At 37.7% G+C, this 24,384-nt stretch overlaps 1 protein-coding gene across 11 annotated transcripts in view; it reads right to left on the reverse strand.

The window, feature by feature from the left end:
* Positions 1 to 24,384, reverse strand: part of DLG2 (discs large MAGUK scaffold protein 2) — a 2,470,643-nt gene that overhangs the window by 2,360,430 nt on the left and 85,829 nt on the right. For 5 of the 11 annotated variants that reach the window (XM_069070963.1, XM_069070967.1, XM_069070965.1 and 2 more), the window contains exons 1-2: positions 13,584 to 13,704; positions 950 to 1,098 (exon numbers count right to left, since the gene is read on the reverse strand). In XM_069070963.1, coding sequence (XP_068927064.1) covers positions 950 to 1,098; positions 13,584 to 13,689 — 255 coding nt within the window. In that variant the 5' untranslated portion in view covers positions 13,690 to 13,704. Of the gene's footprint in view, positions 1 to 949; positions 1,099 to 13,583; positions 13,705 to 19,868; positions 19,956 to 20,231; positions 20,327 to 24,384 lie in introns of those variants that run through there. The other 6 variants (XM_069070968.1, XM_069070969.1, XM_069070964.1 and 3 more) reach the window with 5 other exon arrangements.

The raw sequence follows: 24,384 nt of genomic DNA on the forward strand, positions 1-24,384 counted from the left end.
TTCTACTCTAAAGGGTCAAGAAGAATAAATCTAATCCCTCTTCTATATTGCCTTACTGATGGCTATAAGCCCCTCCCACTCTAGGGAGTCTTCTCCACTCCAGGTTAAAGACTCATCTTCAAAAGGCCTGTGCTTAGGGCCTTTTACCACAGTGGTTGTCTTCCTCTGGAAATTTTGTGGCTCATCAATTTTCTTCTTAAAATATGTTGCCCAGAAATAAAAATAATCTTCAGATGTGGTCCAACCAAGGCAAAGTGTAGCAGAACTATAAACTCCCTAATCCTGGATATTATTTCTCCCTTAATTCTTCCTAAATTCTTATTATCTTTTTTAGGTGCCATATCACCTTACTGACTTATGTTGAGTTTGCATTCCATTAAAATCACTGTATCTTTTCAGATAAATTACTCTCTAGTCATGTTCCCTGTCTTGTACTTGTGTCCAAATAATTGACTTTCCACACATCCCAATTAAATTTCACCACATTAGAATAAGTCAAACTTTATAGTCTATTAATTTTTTTATCCTGACCCTCATTTGCCTTACTAGAAAACTCTGTAGAAATAACACTATGTGACCCCCTGCCACATCCCAATAATATACTAATTAAAATACTAATAACATAATATAAAGAATAAAATTACGTTTAAAAAATTAACCATAATCATATGAACTTCTAGCAAGTTGAAACAAGTAGCCATTGGTAAAAAGGATAAATGAATTTTCCAGACATCTTCAAGTAGCACCTGGAAAACCACTCTTTGGAGATTCTGTAGAGGAAAAGCCTACTCAGATATGGGTTGGTTTAGATGACTTCTGGAGTCCATCTAATTCTAAAATTAAATGTTATAATTATTAGAATAACTATCATCATAGACATCATATTACTATTACTACTGCCAATAGGTCACCAAATCACTACTTTCTTTTACCAGTTTCAAAAACTTACCTCTGCTGAAGCTTTTTGAAGACTTTCATGGGGTGACACAAGAAATGTCTTCTTTTCTAATTTCTCTGCAATTTGATTTGCTTCTTGTATTTTCTGTTCACAGCTTTTTTGAGAGTTTAACAATGTTACCTCATAGAATTCTTGAATATCTGTAAAGAGAATTTAAAAGGGGAAATTGGACTTGGTACACATAGCTTTAGAAATATGGAATGCCCAATGTAAATTTGCACACATTGAAAAATTTATTGATGAAGAAAACCAAGTAAAATTGAATCCCTTGAGGAAAACCAATATGGAAATTAAAGTTGTAATATAACATGAGAAACCCTGAGATATTGTTATTCTAAAGGCATTGCTCAGTGATTATTAGATACGCAGACAAAGGGCATGGGGAGGCAATATTTACACAAATTCATCTCCTAGGTTAAGAGCTAAGCAAATTAAAATTAAATCAAGAAAATGAAATGATAGAACTGTCATACATAAAGCAGAAATCTAATTTTAAGTTCATTTGGATTTACATAGAAAAGTCACAAAAGGTGCCGTTTATAATCAAAGCATCCAATTCATACCCCAGTGACAAGGCAGAAGCAGTCAGTTCCTGTTTACAAGACTTCGTAGTGAGCACAAGGGAGAAACTGTGTAGATAAGAATCTGACCCAGGTTGCTGAATATAGCTAATGCTGATAATATATTAACTGAATTGATGAGAAACACTTAGATAAGGAAGAAGAAAGCAAAATCCTCAAAAATGACAGTTTTGTATAAAGTTTTAGTATGAAGTTTGAATTAAATGTATTAGAAAAAAGGACTCTTCAAGTCCTTCTTTGACACAAGTAACACTGAACCTGGAATCAGGAAGGCCTGAGTTTGAGTAATGTCTCACATTTTACTAGCTGTGTGACACTGGGCAAGTCACCTAAACTTTACCTCAATTTCCTCATCTATAAAATGCGGATGATAATAACACCTACCTCCCAGATTTGTACTAAGCATCAAATGAAATAAAACATGCAATGTGTTCTGTAAAATTTAAAGCAGTATATAAATGCTATATATTATTGGACTCTGACTCATTTGCATTACTTAGAAAACCCAGCATAAATAATAGCATATGACCCATCATGACACTATTGCCACTTCCCAATAACATACTAATTAATATGCTAATAACATGCTAATGTAATTAAAGAATAAAATTTTGTTTAAAAATGAATCATAATATCAACATCTAACAAGCTGAAACAAGTCATCACTGGTAAAAAGAATGAAAATGTTCAACTTTTCCCTTATATATTAATTCAAATCTATGTTGTCTTTTATAGATATTATCAGCTATGATATGAGACAACTAGACCAGGTTTTATTGACCTTATTTACCAAATGAGAAAACTGAAGTTCTGGTAAGTTAAGTGATTCATTTAAGATTACATAAGCAGTCACTGGGTGACAGTCCAAGTTTTGTCCAAGAACCTTGCTTATTGACATACCTGCCATACCTGACTCACCATCAGCCCCAGCCACTACCATCAATCCCAATTTGAAACCTCCCCCTCTTTCCTCTAAGAAGGGGACTTTATTTTAGCATCCATGATTGCCTCAATCAATGATACTCTTTGCTTCCTTCTGTGGTAGGGTAGGGGGAGAATATCGCATCACATTTGGTATCCTTTCACTATACTATACTGTCTCTCTAAAGAAAAATGGCTGTGTATGAGTAAAAAAAAATATTTGCAGACTTAGAATTCCAGCATTCTCTTCTTTGTATTGATTTTCATGCAGTAAACAATGACTCATAAAGCAGAATCAGCAATTTACCAAATTGAAATAGAGTGTATGTAAATTATCCAGACTTTTCTGTAGTGTGCCTTACACTAGGGATTTATAGAACAAGCTACACATTATCACATTATAGATAGAATCAACATCATTTTCCTGTGTCACAAACCCATAGGGTCTGACTTTTGTCTTCTGCAACTTATGAGTTTTAATCTCCTCATTATCCTACTGAGAGGAATCTTAACCAGATCAAACTGGAATTTGACAATGACAAGACCAAGAAGGTCCAAAGACCAAAGGTCCTGGACTCAGAAAACCTAGGTTCAAGGCCTGACAACTACTTATTTGATACATGACCCCTTCAATTCAATTCAACATATATATATATATATATATATATATACATATATATGTATATATTCAATACCCACTATATGAAAAACATACTGATAAGTGTTAGAAATAAAAAAAAAAAACAAGTAACAAAACAAAACAGTTCCTGGCCTGAGCAGTACCTAGTGACTGTGTGAGTAGACCAAAGGGAATGGATGGCAGAAATCTTGTATGGGTAGCACTGACAAGACTTGGTGACTGACTGAAGAAAGAGGATGAGGGAGGAGGAAGAGGTAAACAAGACACCCCAGTCTGCAAATCTCAGTAACTAGAAGAACGGTAGTGCCCTTAGCAGAAACAGAGAAGTTTGAAAGAAAGATGGATTTAGAAGAGGAAGTTAATGAGTTTTACTTTAGATATATTTTGTCTGATTTGCTAGTGGAGCATACAGCTAGATATGTTCAGCTAGCAGTTGGTGATATGGGCCTAGTGTTCAAGGGAGATTGGGACTGGATATACAGTCTTTTGATAATAACTAAATCCATGGGAATTAATGAAAGCCACTTAAAGAAAAGCTATAGAAAGAAAGAAGAGAGCCTGGGACAGAACCTTAAGGGGATCCAGGGGCTAGTGAGGCTCAAATGAAATAAATATGAAATACTTTGCAAACCTTTTTTTTTAAAGCAATTGGGGTTAAGTAACTTGCTCAAGGTTACACGGCCAGTTATTTCTGAATGTGGTGCTAAGTATCTGAGCCCGGATTCAATCCCCAGGTCATCCTGACACTGGGGCCAGTGCTCTTACTCTCTGTGCTGCCTGGCCACCCCATACTTTGCAAATCTTAAAGCACTATATGAGTGCTAGTTATTATTATTTATAATTAATAATAATTTACAGTCACCAGGCTTCCATTCTCGTGATAACTTCATTCCCTGAGCCTTCTACTACACTTCTGCAGTGGAAACAATGTTTGTAGACAATATAGGGACATGCTGGCAAATGTTTAACAACTAAGCTCTCCAAAAGAAAGAAAAAAAAATACATGCATACTTTTAAATTTTGTCTGCATTATTAAGACTTTCTTAAGTCTAGACAATCAACAAAACAATCAATCAAGCCCTGACTTGTGATAACTGCCAATATCTGAGGTTAAAATGCTCAAAATGAAAATTTAACAATTGATTCTCACAAGTCAGTTGGTGCTAGTTCCTAGGGGCATCCATGATTAGGGGTCATGAGATGAATTATAGTCCAGGAAAGAAAGTTGATGAGGAAGATCAGATAAGTAGGAGGAAGACCAAAGGAGGGGAGAATTGTGAAAGTTATGTTAATAGAAAAAATATTAAGGAAGAGAGTAGTCAGAAATATCAAGGGGTCGAGAGGGATAAGCACTAAGAAAAGACTACTGAATTTAGTAATTATGTGATCACTGTTAACCTTGGAGAGTATAGTTTCAGTTAAGCAGTAGAGTCAGAAACCAGATTTCAAGAGGCGGAAATTTTAGTGAGGAGGTAATGTAGATGGCTTTTCCAGAAGTTTGGCTATGAAAGAAAGGAGAGCTATAAGAGGATACCTTGACTTATCTAAGTCTCAGTTTCCTAGACAATAAAGTTAAGTCAATAATGCTTATTCTTACCTACTTCATAAAGATGAGGTCACTATAGTGGAGCTGACTATTTTCAATGGCTTTATCATTGCTCAACTTGTATAAATGTAAGCTATTATTATTTTATTACTGTTATGACTGATTCCACATGCTATTTCTCAGTTTGATAACTGATGATATTCACCAAATATGATTCCCAATGGTTTAGTGTGTTTTCCAAACATCAGATTCATGGTCAGATAGAGATTTGCCACCCCACAGGATATTCAAAAGAAACTACTTCAAGTTCCAAAGAGGGCTTCCAAACAAGTTAAGCAATGATAAAGCCATTGAAATAAGTGTGCAGACTTCCAAAGTCATTACTTTAAAGGCAATTATATTCATTTGCATAATAAACATGTACTTCCAAAAATATCAGCAGTAAACTGATTCTTAAAGAAGTTAAGTGATTTAACCAAGGTCACAGAACTAGTCAATATCAGTGGGAGAATCTGAACCCTCTTCTTCCTTTGAGAGATAATTTTGTTTTAGTGTAGAGAGTTTGAAATGTGAAAATAAGGTTTGATCTGGTCTGTGACACCTACTAGTTAAGTGACCATAAGCAAATCACTTAACCCTTCTGAGATTCAGTTTCCTCATATGCAAAAATGGGTGATAATACTTTTAATACAAAGCTCATACTCATACTAATTCACTCACCAACCTTAAAGCATTATAGACATTATTTACAGCACCAAGTCCAACATTTTATTCACCTCCCTCCATCATAGGTGCCTTCCTTAACCTTTTTTTTTTCCATGAACAAAGTTCTGAACTATTCTATTCAGATGTCTCATAGTTGTCAGAGTTCAATCATCATTGAACCCAGAACTACAATCATTCCATAAGGGGGTAAGCATTAAAGCCTAGTACCACAACACTTAATTTCACTAGCTAAGAATACTAGAAAGGGATTAATTCTTACTCTCTCCAGACTCTCCAAAATTTCCTTATGGAGAAACCCCAGAGATAAATGGATTATTTTCATCACAATTCTTAGAGCTCCACACTTGATCAATCAACACACTTTTAGGCAATGATTCATCCTTCCTCAAATTTTTGCATGAGGCAATTTGTCAATCACTGCTTCCATCATCCTCAAACCAATATTCTCCCTTTCTCTGTGTGCAGTCAACAATTGTTTGGTACACCATCACAAACACTCAGGGCCAACTTTCAGGGCCTAATGATTTCCAGCATCAGGAGAGCATTCTAGTCATATAATTACAAGATTATAAAAATACATATTTATATAATTATATATAATGTGTTTTCATGTTCTTTAATCTAATAAAGTGAATTTTTAGACTATCTATACCAAAAGGCAACTTGAGATAGTGGATGGACAGTTGGCCTTTTAGTCTCAACTCTGACACATATTGGCTGTGTGACCTGCTAAAGTCACTTAAGCACTTCTCTGGGCTCCAGGCAACTTTCTAAGACTGCAACTGCAGAGCTGATGCCAACCAACATTGGAAGAGGGAATTTCCTCACCTGATAGTTCCTTATACTTATGAAATCACAAGGCCAGTCCCAATTCTTATAACTGGTGGTAAATAAGTATGGCATATTTTAATTAAAAAACAACAACAATGAGGGTATGTTCTTTTTGTCCATGGCTTCAAAATTTCCAGACCGTTTATAAATTTGTATCATTATACAGATAGTATGATAACTCATGACTACAGCTATCTAGGGAAAATGGTGGAGTTGGAGCTGCCACAACTATAAAATATGACTAAAGAAGGTGGCAAGGGCCAAGGGAAATAGATAACATGGAACAAACTAAATTGATGGAGAAGTTGAAAACCAGTACACAGTAATTGGCAGAGAAACATTGGTTTAGTCCAGGAATCTGCACATAGTTGGCATTCATAACTATAGCACTATGACACCCTGACATGCCTGTGCATGTATGTATGTGTCTATGTTGAGTGTGGACAGATCCATAGACAGATCCACCTCAGTTCCACATTGGGGAAATTCCTTTGAAAGAGGATTCCACAGACAACATTGTTGAATACCACCCAGACTTCCACACTCTGCTTTGCTTCTCCTTAGCTGTTTTTCTGTTTGAAGCAGATTTCTTTATTACACTACACTGGATTGCTATATTTTTAACCAGAAATAAACTAAAGATTGGAGAAAAAAAATAATCATGCTATATAGATTATGATAAGCTTTGAACAATGTTACTTCCTGATATCCAGAAGCTATGTGAGCAACTCCTTAACTAAACTGGTGCAACCAGAACTTTATCTCACTCAGGGTGCTGAAATTTAGGGTGTTTTGACAGTACATACTCCTTAAGGAGGTGGAAATCACTTAGATGAGGAAGAATAATTAGTTAGGATAGGAAGCTATCAAATGCCATGTCTCCTCCTTCCCTATCCCCAATGGCCACACTTGCAGTCTTCATAGTAGTGATCTCACAAGAGTCTCTATCTCCCCTTCAAAGGGACTCTTCTTCAAGACTGTGTCCTGGATCCTCTTTTCTATGTGCTCCAACATCCAAGTTCTTTCTCCATGGCTTTTCATCAACCATAACTATACAGGCCTGTTGAAGGGGAGGGGGGTAATTTCACTGAGCACTAAAATTCTTAGTTTCAACTCTCTGAATGTCAATGGACTTAGGAAGAAAAGGAAGAGAAGAATTAATGTTTGAGATGGGAAAGGTGGTGCTTAAAAGTGACAAATACTAGATAATATTTCAATTGAAATGGAAAATTAAGATTAACTATATAGAAAGATATGAATGGAACCTGTATATGGAGCATATCAAATGATTTGAAAACTGTTTTTGAAATTACAGCCTAGAAAAAATTTTTAATAAAAAATTTCTATGAGACGATAAGACACCTTGTTTTCCTCAGCAGGTACAGGCTAGATAAATGCAAGATATTATTAATGCAAATGAGAGATCTTTTATCAGCTTTTCTTCTCCCAAACCACCACCAGGTGTGCGTTATTTTATATCTAGGAGAAAATTATAATTCAATTCCACGTCAATCACTCAGGATTCAGGGATATTCTAAAATATTCTTATCATACAAATTATTCTTTTTGGAGGGATGACTCATGATAATCTTGAAAGAAGAAAAATCCATTTCCCTTTCACGGACATGTAGTTATCCCCATTCCTCCTCTCAAAAAGCACTTCTGTGAAGATATACTTTGTGACTCAGAAGCAGTATATAAATTTAAGTCATTATTAATATGAGTTCCTATTATTAAGTCACTAATTAATTGTGTGTTTTTGGACTTTCTTTCTCTATAAAATAATGGGGCTCAGTTACAGAATTGCTAAAGTCCCTTCTGGCAGTAAGATTTTGTGATTCTGCTAAAGACAAGAATGCACAATGTAAGATTACAATAATAATTACATTTAAATTTTAAGGTTTGCCAAGTGATTTACATATATTATCTCATTTGATCCTTACAGCAACCTGGTTGGATAGATGTTATTATTATTCCCATTTTACAGATGAGAAAACTTCAGCTTGACCGAGGTTAAGTAATTTGCCCAAGGTTGCACAGCTAGTATACATCTGACAAGTTTTGAACTCTGGTTTTGGCAAATCTAAGTCTGGTGCTCCCCTAGATGCCTAAAGAGTCTTAACTAGGAATTCTTGTGCAAGGAGAAATTCAATAGAGGAAGTGGGATGACATACAGGACTATATTTCCTGGGAGTCAGGGATAGCTTGACCTATAGAGAGTCTTGCCCCCCCCCGTATGACATAGTCAAAGGTTGTTCACTACCTCCCCTCCCACCTCCATATACACACTAACCCCCAGAAGGTGGCTGAGAGGTATAGAAATGGGGAAAGGAAGGCCCAAGTAAAGGGGGAACCATAGTAACAGGATCATGGGGGTGGAAACTTAGGATCAGGCAAGCAGGCAAACTTCTATGAGTTGGGAGTGGGAGAAATGCCCCAAATTAATATCCTAGAACAAAGTCCCAGTTCCTCCTATCCAGCTATGATTCTTTTTTAGGGACTGATAGTAATATCAATCAAACATTGGTATAGTGGAAGAGAGAAGAGCAATAACCCAATAGAGCATGTTATATATTAATAGAAATAACATAAATGATGAAACCAGAACTGGCCATTTTACTACACAGGGAAATCTCCAAAGCTATTAACAAGAATACTTCATCTAATCTCAACTATACAGTGGTTGACTTGAGCTCTTTATCAGCAAAAGCCTAAGGGAATGTAAATTTGAGCTCCAGAGACAACCTTCCCTAGGTCCAAGAATCCCCAGGTAATGCTGAGATGCTTCTACACCCAATCTGCATTTCTAAAGCTCTTATCTGATGAGATTCTACACAGAAGTTTCTAAAGATTGTTCTGCGGGTATCATTAGCTTTTTAGATTGCATCATGCCAGGCACAAAAGGAAATTAATAAATAATCTTTGGTGATATTGGCTCAGAACTCTGTATTTTTAAGAATAAGAGGATCTATACAATTTTTTAAAATTTATTGTAAACCTACTGAGACTATACTCAGACACTCAAATAGATCTGTTCTCTAATCAATATGGAAGTTCCAGTAATATGCAAAAGCTAGCCCTGTAATTGTTAAATTTTCTGTGTATTTACATCTAGAAACTGGCCGGCTCTGCAAATCAGGACTTGATTTATTGTTTTGTTGATTGTCTAGACTCTAATAAAGTGATAGAGAAAATGTTGGCAATGCAGACTAACTTAAAAGTGTGGGGGGCATCCATTTTATTTATTTATTTATTTATTTTGGAATGGTACTTAAACATTTACCAGCACACCCTGAAAATCACTACCCATCCTTCCCTGCCCACCTTAACCAAATATATCCAGGTATTCCCATAAATTTACCACAGGGGCACACACAATGTGATGCCACTTGAACTAAATTTTGAAAGAATCAAAGAGTTCTATGAGGCTATAGGCCTTCCAGACCAGGGGAACAGCTAGTGCAAAGACACAAGAATGAAAGATGAAAAGCCACGTATGAGGAACAGCAAGTTAAGCCAGTTTACCTAGCATGAAGAGTGAGGGAAGGGACACATAGAATAAGTGTGGAAAGGTAGGCTGGAACCAGATGGTGAAGGACTTCATACTGGATCCAAGAGACAAGAGACAGAGTTGTTGCAGTCTTGTAAATGAGTGAGTCTCTCAAGGGTCTTTTTTGCTTATATGGGTTATCTATCAATATTTGCCATATTTTAAATTAAAACTAATAATTTCAAAATATTAATTTTTAAAAAATAATCCATTTCATGTCAATATAAACAACCTGTTTTTATGAAAAGTAACTCTATTTTTCAAATTTATTGAGAAGAGAAAGGAAAGAAACATTTATTAAGCACCCACTATGTATGAGGTGATAAGTGGTTTATAAATATTATTACCTTTAATCCTCACTATAGTACTAGAAAGTAGATGCTATTATTGCCCTTGTTTTATTTTGAGTAAACTAAGAAAGTTAAATGATTTGCCCGGAGTCACATAGCTAGTAATTTGACTGAGGTCAAATTGGAATTCAGACCTTACTGACTCCTGACCCAGCACTATTTACTGCACCAACTAGCTGTAGTATTGTTTTACATTTTTTCACAAAAATAAATTGCAAATTATTTTTGCACCATCAAAGCAAGTAACACAATTGTTCCAAGATAAACTATGAAATTCAACACTTTGAATATTCCAGTACCACTTGTGTTTGTTACTAAGCATTCATAGAAAAGGTCTTCTTTGATGATTAGTGAATGCTAAAATCAAAGGAACATAATCAAAACATCAATCCAGCCATGCCTATAGGTTCCTCCTTTCCCAACGCAGAAGTATAGTCAGCAGATGAAAAATTAACCCATCTCCATGTTGGCAGTTAGATCTTTAATTCACAAGCTATGTAGCCTCTGAAAAACTCCACTGCACAATTGTGAGAGAATGAAGAGAGTAAACAAGGTAGATAATGTCTTGGGATTATTATGAAAATAGTTTTGAACTTCTATGACCCCTGAAAGGGTCTCAGAAGTCCATGAGGGTCCATAGATCACACTTGGAGAACTACTGCTCTACAGCATTCAATCAACTATGTGATTGGAAAGATATACAGTTATCCCTTCTACATGGGGATTGGGGGCAGGAGTTGTTAAAGGCACAGAGCCTCTGCAATTAGAAAATCCACATAAAAATATTTGGCCTTGCCTTCATACCAAAGAAGAAGTCTGAATTTTTTCTTTTTCTTTTAGGGGTTGTTTATAGTACCTTGTTGTAGAAACTGAATTAAGTATTTAGTCATAGGCTCTATATTGTCTTCTGACTTTCGCGGGTTGTCTGTAGCTTCCACAAAACTCCCCAAACATTCCCATTTAATTTCCTATGCTGACCCAGATATATCAAAACCACGAGGAGGAAAGCCATGATGTGGAAAGGATAACGGTAGTCTACTATAGAATATAACTTGTGAGACCCTGCCTATTCACTACTAACCCCTTCCCTAAGGATGCCTTTGATAGCAGTTAATATACACTTATCAAGCACCAACTTTGTGTTAGGCACAGTGCTAAGCTCCAGGTGGCACAATAGAGTACTGGGCTTGGAATCAGGAAGACTTCAGTTCAAATATGTCTTTATACTTACTAGCTAAGTGACACTGGGTAAGTCACTTAACCTCTGTCTGCCTTGTTTCATTGAGAGAGAGAGACAGAGAGAGAGACAGAAAGAGAGAGAGAGAGAGAGAGAGAGACAGAGAGAGAGACAGAGAGAGAGAGACAGAGAGAGACAGAGACAGAGAGACAGAGACAGAGAGAAAGAGAGAGAGAGAGAGAGAGAGAGAGAGAGAGAGAGAGAGAGAGAGAAGGAGGAGGAGAAGGAGGAGGAGAAGGAGAAGAAGATCTACTAGACAAGGTGGTTGTGAGGATAAAATGAGAAAATACTTGCAAAGTGATTAGCACGATGATTGGAACATAGTAAGTACTTAATAAAATGTTTTATTTTTTCCCTTCCCCCCTTAACTCATTAATCATTGAGAATATAAACACAAAAGATAGTCCCTGCCCTCAAGAAGTTCAGCCTAATAGAGGAGACAATAAATACAAGCAAGCTAAAGACAGGATAAATTACAAATAATCATCAGAAGGGACTGATGTACCATAGATGAACCTCATAAAAATTTACACAAGTAAGAAAGCATGAAGGCTAGTGGTTTTTGATTTTTTTTTTCAGTCACCTTTCACAGTAAGGCCCTGGACCTTTTCCATGCCTTGGACATCTTCAGATTTCTGCCTTGTGAATCAGTCCTTCGGTGTCCTCAGCACTGTGACCCCTCCATCAGGGATCTCTATAAGAACATCCCAGACTGTCATTCTGTCAGACAACAAGCATTTAATTAAATGCTTGTTATTTGACAGTCATGGTGCTAAGCCTTGGGGAGGCTAAAACATGGCCCCTGCCCTGAAGGAGCTCACATTCTAATGAGACTGTGAAGTCAGAATCCAAATGTAGTCGTTTTTCTGTTCTTGACAGTGAATGAAGCTTAGGGTTGTTTTTTTTTTTATTACAGAGCTTTTCCTTCTCTTATCTATTGCACTCTTTCCAGTGTTGTTCAGTTATTTCAGTTGTGTCCAACTCTTCATGACCCCATTTGGGGTTTTCTTGGCAAGGGTACCAGAGCGGTTGTCCATTTCCTTCACCAGTTCATTTTACAGATGAGGAAACTGAGGTAAACAGAGTTAAGTGACTTGCCCAGGGTCACATAGCTAGTAAGTGTCTAAGGTTACATTTAACTCAGGATGGGGAATCTTTTTGACTCTAAGACCAGCACTCTATCCACTGTGCTACCTAGCTGCCCAACTCCTTCCAGTAACATCCTTTAAATGCCCTTTGGATGGTTTTGCTTTGTTGGATTTCTTGCCTGCCTTTCTTTAAATTGGTTTTATTATTCACCGATTCCTATAGGACAATACTGTTCATAATTTTCCATGATCCTAGTTCCTAAGATCTCACAAAGGATTTTTATATTCTAAACTGCTACTGTGCCTGGCTGGTATGTCTGCCCACTTGGCAATTAAGTCAACTGTCTTCTAAATAGGTGTTCTTTGGTTCTCCTTGTTACAAATGGATGGATGGATGGATGGATGGATGGATGGATGGATGGATGGATGGATGGATGGACAAAAAAAATTAAGTACTTACTATGCTGTAATCCTTGCACCTATTCCCTCAGTGCTATTATTACTAGAAATCAAATGCTTTAGCACATAGTAGGCACTTAGTCTGGCACTTAGCTGGTCCTTTAAAAATGCTTGTTAATCGAATGGTCTCTCCCAGAACCTCCACATCAAAGAGGATGCTCAGGTGAGCCATGCCTTCCTTCCTCTCAAAACTGAACTCCTGACTCTTTGAACTTTCTCTTCCATGTCCTCATGTACCTTCACACTTACTCCAGCTCCCCTTCTACTTCCAATCTGCATCCCATGTTTTCAACTTACTTTTATTTGTTTTTTTCCCATATTAGAATAGAAGCTCCTTAAGGACAGAGATTATCTTTCTTTCCACTTATATTTTATTTCCCTGAGTTTAGCAGTACTTAGCACATAGTAGGCCCTTAAAAATATTTGTTTTCTGGACTTGATTGAGAACAAGAGTACACAGCATTCAGAGTACACATAGGGAGAAGGACCATGGTAAAGGGAGAAGGAGGTAAAATACTAGAGATTAGTAATATATTTTAAATGGTCAAATTTCAATGTGAAATCATCAGAGTCTATATCTAAAGTTCTTTTTTTCCTGTCCGTATCTCATTTTTCATCATTAAAAACTTATTTCAATAGCTTGGGATAGGACAGTTGATTAGTGGGGTTTTTTGAGACAAGGTCTCCTTAACTCACCCAGCCTGAAAATACAATAGTCACTCAAAGGTCTGATTCCAGAAGCTTTGACCTGCTCCATTTCTGAACTGGGACAGTCCACGCTCAGCTCCCACGAGCTCATCATGATGGTGTCAATCTTCACTCAGACACCCAAGCAACTTTAGCCCTACTGAAGCTCAGAAATTCTGAACTCAAGTAATTCACCAGCAGTCATGCTCCTCAGAAGCAGGGATGAGCAGCATAAACTGCCATGTTCCATCCTGATAGAGTGGTCTGAAGGGATGCCATCTTTTTCACATTTTTGTTCTTCTATATAGTTTTATACAAATTTTGTTCTTTCCTCTGACAAGTTGGCAAATAGAGAATTGGCTCAGGGATGACAACCACATCAGTAACAAATGATTTCCTGTTAAAATGTAATCAATTTTAGTCTTTATAATATAATGCAGTGCTCATCAGTCTAACACCTACCAATTTCTTTCTTAAAAAAAATATTCCTGATATATAAACATGAAGCTTCTGGGTAGTCTACAAACTCCTCATTGGGTTCTCTCACTTCTTTTGCCTGAATCATGTTTTGCAATGTGCTTCTTACCATCTTTACCTATTCATAACTTTTTCATTGAAATTAATTAGGTATCAAAATTTGTGTTGATTTAATCTGGAGCTTTTAATTACATTCTTCCTAGAATTTCTGTACCTCTTCATTCTCTGCAACAGTTGTTGGCACATAAGCTGCAATTATTTTCATGGTGATCTTTTTGCAAACTTATAAGATGATCAGATATCCCATGAAATTCTGTTTCTTGTCACCTGATTAAACTAACTGCAGCAACATCTTTATTTGCCTCTCCAAGGAGAAACTATTAGCCATCTTTCACATAGCTGTAATTTCTTCTTTCATTTCATTCCATTACAATGAGAATGTCAGGATTTATAGGATTCAGTTCCTTCAAAAATGATTTCGTACATATTATTGTTGGTCATTGGATCTCACATTTAAAGCACCAAAGATTAATTTCAAGTCTATAAAGGGTCTAAAATGGATGTGATTCTTAATATCTTCTGATACCCTTTCTGTCACAGAACAAAGTCACCTTTGTATTTCTAATACAATAAACATTTATTAAAGACTTATTATGTCCAGGCATTGCAAATGAAAAGGCACAAATTAAAGAGGGAATGGCTGCCTCCAAAGAGCTTACATTGTAAGGAGAGATGGGAGGGTACAAAGATATGAAGATAGCTAACATAATATATCAAGATTTGTGTTACCCCTAATGAAACCTCCATGATAGAAAGGACATGGTCTTCTCTAAAGTTGCTATTTCCCCTAGCCTGGTGCTCAAGGTTTTCTCCTTGAAAGGTCATTGTATTATTTTCTATGTATTTTGTATTAAATTCCCTATGCACGTAATCCCCCTGTGGAATGCAAATTCTTTGAAAACAGACTATTTTTATGTCTTTGTATCCTTATGCCTTTCACAGTGTCTGGCATATACAAATGCCTAATAAGAGTATATTAACTTGAACCACATAGAATATCTAGTAGTTAATGCATTTTCTCACATTTGCTGTGCATGATTAAATGTTAAATTGTGTGCTACTGATTTATAAATGATTTAGGAGTTCAGAAGAGAGAGTGATTAGTGATGATTTCGTTGAGTGGAAATTAAGCTGGGCATTGAATGGTATGTAGAATTTGAAAAAAAGAAGGAAAGAAAGGCATTAGAAGTTAATAGCATGACCATGGATGAAGGAATCAGCAAAGCCTATCTGTGAGAAAGTGAGGATGAAGGATGATGGTCTGGCTTGGACCACAGATTTGGAACTAGCAAAGACCTTTCTCATTTTCAGACGATAGACCTGAGACCCAGGAAGGTAAGTGATTTGCCCAAGGTCATACAGGTGGTAAGCAGCAGAGCTGGGATTTGAATCCATCAGTGTTCTCCAACACCAAAACCAGCATTTCCCCATTATGCCATGACTGACACCAGAAGGTGGGAATGTATGACTGACCATAACAGAATCACCAAATAAAAGAGTTTAAAAGGGCCTAAGGACATGATCTCTTAGTCCATAAATAATTAGACCTGGAAGAGAAACTTAGAATGTTAGAGCTGGAAGAGACTTAACACAGAATGCTAGAACATAAGACATGGAACATTTGAGCTGGAAAGGACTTTAGAGCATAGAATATTAGAGCTAAATAGGGCCATAGATATCAAGTAGAAGAAGTCCCTCATTTTCTAGACTACAAAACTTAATCTAGAACGAAGACTTAATACTTACCAGCCGTGTGGCCTTGGGCAAGTCACTTAACCCCAATTGCCCTGCCTTTCCCCATACAAAAAGCCAAAGAAATTAGAGAGAGAGAGAGAGAGACACAGAGAGAGAGAGAGAGAGAGAGAGAGAGAGAGAGAGAGAGAGAGAGAAGGTTGATTCACCTATTCAGAAACATATTACAAAAAGCCTTATAAACTCAGGAAAAGGAGTTTAACCTTAATTGAGCACTGCAGTTAATGGGGATTAATAGGAATCAGTTCAAGTTTTTCAAGTTTCCAATTTAGGGATGAAGAACAACTTACAGATGAACTTATGGATGAATGAGTAGCATTCAGCTCCCATGGCTCTCCATGTTCTTGGAATATAAGTAGATGGGAGGATTCAGACATGCTTCTAATAGGAACAGCAAATTGAAGGTTTCCTCTCCTCTGCATCATTGGAAAACATGTTCTTATGACACCCTGAAGACCTAGAAGAGGCCTCCCCCTCACCAAGTACTCAATGGTAATGCAAGAAAGTAAATGTTTTCCCAAAAAGTTCATCCCCTTCTTACATGTAACATGAAATGTGAAGAGCCACTTAACAGCAAACTCAACATCCAATGTCAGCTAAGTAGGAAGATGCTATCTGCATCCCACTGATCCTCTCCAGGGGTAATTTACAAAGGTAGAGTGTGACTTCTTAAATTGGAACTGAGCCAGGAAACCAGAGCAGATGTCTCAGCTTAAAATGAATAGCTTGATTATAAATGTTCCAGTTTACCTAAAGGTTCAATTTTACCTTTAATTTTATCGATTTTTTAGAAGTATTTCACCAATTCACCATCTTAGTTAAAGAGCTATTTATATTTATTATCATTCCATTTATTCTGTATTTGTACACACACACACACACACACACTTGGATTTCCATTAGAAAATAAATTCTTTTCACATAGGGATTTTTCCATTCTTGGTATTTGTACCCCAGTAAATTGGCTGATTGATTGATAAGTAGTCATTTTTATCACCTCTATCTCTATCATCATATGCATTGTTATGTTCATAACAGCTCAAATAATCATCTACTAAGTTGTAAAGGGAATACCTACATGTATGAAATCATAGATTCAAGACAAGCTATTATCATTGGTCATGATCATTTTAGCCCATATCATGTTATTCCTTGTCATCATCATCATCTCATCTATCGCCACCATCCCCTTTGTCATCCCCTTCATCATCATCATCATCACCATCATCATCATCATCATCATCATCACATAATCATCATCCTTTTGGGAGAATGAAAGTATCCTGCCTGCCAGTTCATGATTCCTTGTACTCTGGCATGCAAATTTCTTCAGTGTGACTAATGAGAGTCAGCCTAATGTAACAGATAGAGAAGTGACCTTGGAGTCAGGAAGATATAGGTGCAAGTGTCACCCCTGACTTATTATCTGGCCCTGGCTACATCACTTGATTTCTCCATACTTTAAGCAGTTTTCTAAGACTACAAATTACAGAGAAATTGTCAATCTGCATCCTTAAAGGGAGTTTCCTTACATGTCAGGAATTGCTTATACTAAGGAAATCATGGACCTATGGGTTCACTTCAAAGAAAATAAAAATGATAGTGCATGTTTTTAAGCTTAGAGTTGTTCAGTTGTTTCTGACTCTTTGTGACCCAATGGACAATACTGTCCATGGGGTTTTCGCAGCAAAAGTACAGAGTGGTTTGCCATTTCCTTCTCCAGTGAATTAAGGTAAATGAAGGTTAGGTGATATATTCAAGGAGGCAGAGATAGTGTCTGAGGCTAGATTTGAACTCGGGTCTTCCTGACTCCAAACCCAATGTCCTATCCACTGAGGCACTTAACTGCCTCCTAAGCTTAGAGTATTTAATTCTAGCAACCTTTGCCTTCCACATTGAAAGTTATAGCCATTATTTTTGCTGCAGCTAATAATAATATTGTAGTAGCTCATATCTATCTGAACTCATATTTATATGAACTATGTAGGATTCTATACAGTTTACAAAGCTTATTCTTCATAGCAGCCCCTGACATAAATAATGCAAGTTTCACAGATGGGACAACTGAAGGTCAGAGAGATTAAACTGACTTAGCTGCTATCACATAACTAGTAAGTGGCAAAACCAAGACTAGAGTCCCTAGAATTTTTAATACTCATAGTAAAAACTATAATAAGAAAAAAACTGCTAACATGTTTGTTGTTCAGTCATTTCAGTTGTATCTGACTCTTTGTGACCCCCTTTGAGGTTTTCTTGTCAAAGATATTAAATGGTCTGCCTTTTCCTTCTCCAGCTCATTTTACAGTTGAAAAAACTGAGGCAAACAGGGTTAAGTGACTTGCCCAGGGTCACACAGCTAGTAAGTGTCTTGGGCTAAATTGGAAGTCTTCCTGACTCTAGGCCCAGCACTCTATTCACTGTGCCACCTAGCCACCCTTTAACTAATTATAGTTTTATATATTTGCCAAATTATGACTTTGGTTTTGTCCTGAAATTGGAGTGGAAAAAAAATGAATGTAAATGGAGAGACCTCATAAACTTTTCAGGATACAACAACAATAAAGCCAATGCCAGAGTCACCAAAAGCCTCCCCCAGGTGTGGCAAGGAGACACTGCTTCCCACGCTGCTTGATCCTCCCTTTCTTGCCTGAGTTAATCTTGTGCAGTGATGCTCAGATAGTAAGAAGCTGACAACTGGGATCCCCGTGTCAAACTAGAAAGGCCACGTTTAACAGCTGTCCTGTCCATCTAAAGATAAGGTCACTTTTGTGCCATCCACTTCTCAGAAGAGGAATTGCATTTTATCTTGCTTCACTGATAAAAGGAAAAATGCTAGCCATCATCTCTGAAATACAGAAGCTTAGAAGAAAAAAAAGAAAAGAAAAACCATACTGTTTACCTAATAAGGAATATTCTTGTTGAATCATTTCACAGATTCAACTGATGCAACTAGTGGCTTAATTTAGTCTAGAATACCTTTTGATGACTATGGAAATAAGTTCTTTAATGGTATCAGAGTCCATGTAGATTCCTTTCCTTTTGCTGAGGGAACTTTTAAAGATCATGTTGTCCTTTTCCTTATGGACTTTGCTCAATCTCCATCCTCTTTTACTTCTCTGTAGCCTTTGATACTGTCAGTCATGCTCTTCTCCTTGATACACTCTTTTCTCCAAATTTCTGTGACATTTTTCTCCTGATTCTTTTCTGATCTGTCTGACCTCTCCTCAGTTCACTTTGGCTGGTTTATCCAAGCCACATTTGCTAAAAGTGAGTATCCCCCAATGCTCTGTTCTGGGCCCTCTTTCTGTATCCTATTATTTTATTTTACTTGGAGAAAGATCAAAGCTTATCAACTTTGTTATCTATCTTTGTTAGCTATCAACTATCATGTCTCTAAAGATAATTCTTATATAAATTTGTATCTCTTCTGACCTTCAGTCCTCCAATTGCCCATTAGCAATCTTGAACTAGACATCCCATAGATATCTTAAACTTAACATACTTAAATAGAACTCTTTATCTTACCTTTCCACCCAAAACCTATACCTCTTCTAAATGTCCCTATTACACTCAAGGGTAACACCATCTTTCCAGTGACCCATGCTGTCAATCTCAGTATCATTCTTGACACCTCATCAGTCTCTTTTATCCCTTCCATATCCAATCTGGCCAAGTCATGTCAATTCTACCTTCACAATATCTCCTGTACATGCCCCTTTCTCTCCTCTGAAACAGCCACTGCCCTCATACTGCAGGCCCTCATCATCTCACATCTGGATGGTTGCAACAGCCAGCTGGTTGGTCTCCCTGACTCAAGTCTCTCTCCCATTCTAATTCATCCTTCATTCATCAACCAAAGTGATTTTTCTAAAGTAAATATGTGTGTATGTGTGTGTGTATAGCATCTTGCAAACCTTAGAGTGCTATACAGATGCTACCTATTATTACGTGCAGAAGTCTGTTACTCCCCTCCCCACTTAATCAATTCAGATGGCTCCCTCTTACCTCCAGGACCAAATATAAAATCCTCTGTTTGGCTTTTAAGGTACTCCATAACCTGGTTCCTTCCTATGTTTCCAGTCTTTTTATACTTTATTCCCTCCACTATTCAACGACAGGAGCATCCTTGCTATGTATGCCTCACACATGACAGTCCATCTCTAGACACCAGGCATTTTAATGGTTGTCTCCCATACCTGGAATGCCCTCCCTCTTCACTTTAACCTTCTGGCTTCTGTGACTGCCTTCCAGGCTTAAACAGAACCCCACCTTCTACAGGAAGACTTTCTGGTTCCCCCATAATGCTAGGGCTTTCCCTCTGAGATTGCCTGAGATCTAACATAAACATACACACACACATGTACATACATGTTTTCATGTTGTCTCTTCCATGAGAGTGTGAGATCCCGGGGGTCATGGACTGTTGTTGCTTTTCTTTGTGTCCTCCATCACTTAGCATGTACCTGGCACACGGTAAACACTTAGTGAGTGTTTTTTGACTGACTGATTTTATCCAGTACGGGGCGTGGCCTCAGGAGACCCATCCACACCATGACATCTTCCATGGTCCCTTCCTGCCCCACATAGGAAGGACATTGCCCCTCCTATGACCTTCCACAGACCACCGATTGCCTACATTACTGTTACAGCAGCCAGTATACTATGACTTGCACTTTAGTTATTTGCATGGTTGTCTTACCCCCCTGAATAAAGGAAGTAAGGCACCTTATTCGCCTTCGTATCCCCTACAATGCTTAATATAATATTTTGTCCCTACTGATAGTTTAATAATTTTTTTTAACTTGACTATGAGTTCCCAATTAGACTGTGAGCTTCCGGAGAACAGGGATCAGTCTTTTGTCTTTCTATTTCCAGAAGTTAACCCAGTTTCTGGAACAGAGTAAGCATTTAGTAAATGCTTGTTGACTGAATGAATGAATGATGAGACATCAGAGACTTGTATGTGAATGATGAAACCCAGCATTAACTCAAAAATGAGTTTAGAAGCTCTCCTTGAGGAGGTAGGAAGGCATTTCCGCAGAGCCTCTTGACCAGTCTGAGAGGACCTCTCTGCCTTCCTCCAAGCCTGTCCCTTGAGTTGAGTTTTCTTATCTTGATTGTTTCTGAATCTGTTTCAGCTCAGATAAACAGGCATAAGAATGAGAAGGAATAACCAATCAGTGTCCAAATGATGAGGGAGGGATCCCAGTAGGTTCAGCAGGAACTCTGATCTTATCCAAGACCAGGAAACCTGCAATGGCATCTGGAAAGAATTCAGCTCAGCCTTACTTGGAGTCAGAGTTGAGAAAGTTTATTTCTATGCTTTTACAGCGGGCAAGAGTCCTCAGGGGACCTGTGAGTGAGAGGGGTACATGCTTTTACTTTTAAAGGGTAGGGCTGTCATTGTCAGGGCTGACCAGACAGAAGGGACCTCAGTACATAGATAAAGGTTAGAGCTGATTGAGAGGAACTTTAGTGACTTTAGTGCATAGATAGTTTAGATGAGATTTGGGCCAGACCGAAGGATACATGAGGCAAGAACAAAGGAGTATTTGGGCCAGAACTCATTTGGAAGGAGACATGAAGAGATTAAGTAAGAACAAAGGAGTCACAAGTTGTTGCCTAGGCAGAGTTCGGATAGGGGGAAGGGATAGAGTTTGAGGCTGGGAAAGGGATTTTACAGAACAAACTGGTTTTACAAATTGATGTTATAGACTGATGTTGCCAATTGGTTTTACAAAGATCCTAAGCACCCCAAGCACCCCATGACCATCATGCCTTTCGATACTCCTCAATAATACATAGATATGCTTACTATAACTTTCAGTTATGGTGTCGTGGAAATAATGAACACAAACTTGGACCAACTTCAAGAGACAGCAAAGTATAAAGGACCTGGCGTGCCATGGTACATGTGGTCATGAAGAGTCAGACACAGCTGAATAAAAGCAACAGTGCAAAGGGCATGAGGATCAGAGACAAAGATGGGGACCCGCCATCCCCCTACAGTCACTGCTATCATCATCTATGCACTTGTGTATTGGCCAGTACAAGAAGATTTCTCTCTTCCCCCAGATACCTTAACTCCAGAGGCTTCATAAAATTCTAGTAAGTCTTATGTTATGGTGGAAACAATACTGACAAGTCAGGAGTCAGGACATAAAAGTTCTAAACCTAAGTCTGGCACTTCTTAGCTATAACTAATGTAATTTCATTTATGTTTGAAATGTGAAAGTCCTTAGCACCCTCATGTCAGATGAGATGACTTCTGGAATCTTCCATCTCCAGAATTCTATGATCTCTTTATTAAAGGTGAACAGAATTTCCATAGGAAGATGTACACACCTGGTTAGAGGCGTAGGGATGATGGCAGATTCCCACTTTCTCCAAGGAAGACTTTGAAAACAAGGGAAGTTATCAGAGTGGAACGGACTACGAGGGAGAGAAAAGGAGTTTCTGCCAATTTCACGCTGTACTTAGAAGCGTGGAAACTGCTCAACAGACACTAATGAAACAAGGAATCACAAGTCCTGAACAGCTACAGTTACAAGGTGGTGATGCCAAGAATATTAGATCACATCTCTCAAGTCCACATGACAACTCAAATACAAAGAAACTTTGTTTTCCTTTTTGGAAATCTGTCATTTCTTCAAGATTCAACTCCCACCTCTAATGACTCCCAAATGTATATATCCCCATCCCTGATTTCTCTCCAACCTGCAACCACCTGCCTACAGTCTACCAGGATCTCTCGATGGTAACTCAAAATCATCTTGTGCAAAGATTTTTATCTTTACCCCGAAAATTATTTTTCTGTCCATAGCACCACTCATTCACCCAGTCTCTCAAGTTGAAAACTGGTGGTATCTCGAATGCTTCCTTTTCCTCCCACATCTAGAAACCAAGTAGTTACCAAGTTCATTTGATTGTACCTTAGCATTAACTCTATATCCATCCTCTCATTTCCATCCCCATTTCTAAAACCTTAGTTCATATGTCTTTTATCATTGACCCAGACTATTTGAATGGACTCTTCCTAACAGTTATTCATTAGGTCCCTGCTATGCCAGGCACTGTACTAAGTGCTACAAGTCTTCCTGATGCTGTTATCTCCATGCTCACCCCTTCATACCAGCACTAAGCTTCCATTCTTGGTGCATAAATCAAGTCATGGCAATTCTCTGCTCAGAATCTTTTGATGGTCCTTCTTCAATTTAATAGCTGCTAAGTACCTACTATGTATAATGCACATGGAAGCAGGGCATGGTAGAGAGAGGACCAATCCTGGAATCAAATGGATCTGGGTTTGAATCCCTCCTCTGGCACATTCTTTGTGACTGCAGGCAAGTCACTTAACCTCACAGTGTATCAGGCAGCTCCCTGAGACAAAGCTATATTTTAGTTTCTGATCTGCATCGGAAGAAACGGTTTCCGCACTGAAAGAACATGGCATTGTGTCAATTACTCTTCCTTTTGCTAACAGTCGTAGCCATAAACACTGAAACTACTGAATCATTCCAACTTTCTTCCTTGGACTCAGTACTCTAAGCAAACTAGACACAACCCTAAGCACACCCTCAATGTCTAGACTTTTACTTACATAGTTCCTGGTACCTTAAGTGTCATGCCCCCTTCTGCCCATTGAATATCCATCCTTTAAAGCTCAATTCAAATGTCTCAGTCTTCACAAAACCTCCCTTGGTCCTCCCAGTCTGCAATGACCTTTTCCCATTCAGACCTTGCTTGGCTTGCATGTCTATGAAGCATTTATCATATTCTTTGTGTACTATACTTATTTATACTTCTTGGGTTACCAAGGCAAAAGAATTCATCACCCAATGACCAAGTGACCTATGAGAAGACTCTTCATACTTGGGAAGTTCCTCAAATAGTACAGTCAATCTTTTGCTGGAACTGTATTTACATTGTCCTTTTCATCCTGGTTGAAACTGACGGACCTTAGGCTTTGTTGGCATGGTCTTGGAGAGCCTAGAATCATCTCCATGCCAAAATAAGGTAGTAGAATGCTGCTGTATTGCTGGGTACCAATAGGAACTATGCTTTTTTACAAGACCTAGAAACATTATACCCAGTATTATATCTTGTGTAGATCCTTTGTGGAGGATCTATGAGATAATATGAGTAAGGAGAACACATGAAGAGGAAGAATGAATGGATTACATTTTAATCTGACAGCAGGGATAAATGCACATATTGATGAGAGTATAGATCCATTGGATCCCACATGAGAGTTCCAAGCTACATAACCTTGGGCAAGTCACTCCACTGCTTAGAACAACAGACTGTTATATTTTCTTTCTAAAATGGGAAAAAGAAGAAGAATATAATAATATAACATAATAATGAATTATTATATTATGTTATACATTATAATATATTACATATAATAATTAACATAATAATAATTGGAATAATAATGCTCACCTTACATACCTCATAGGACTATGATAAGAAAATCATAAAAGTACTGTGCAGCTGGATAAATGTTAGCTATAGCTAG

This window comes from Petaurus breviceps, unplaced genomic scaffold (genome assembly GCF_028583685.1).
Source record: "Petaurus breviceps papuanus isolate PSGF00001 unplaced genomic scaffold, PetGlider_PUasm1.0 90823, whole genome shotgun sequence".
Taxonomy (NCBI): domain Eukaryota; kingdom Metazoa; phylum Chordata; class Mammalia; order Diprotodontia; family Petauridae; genus Petaurus; species Petaurus breviceps.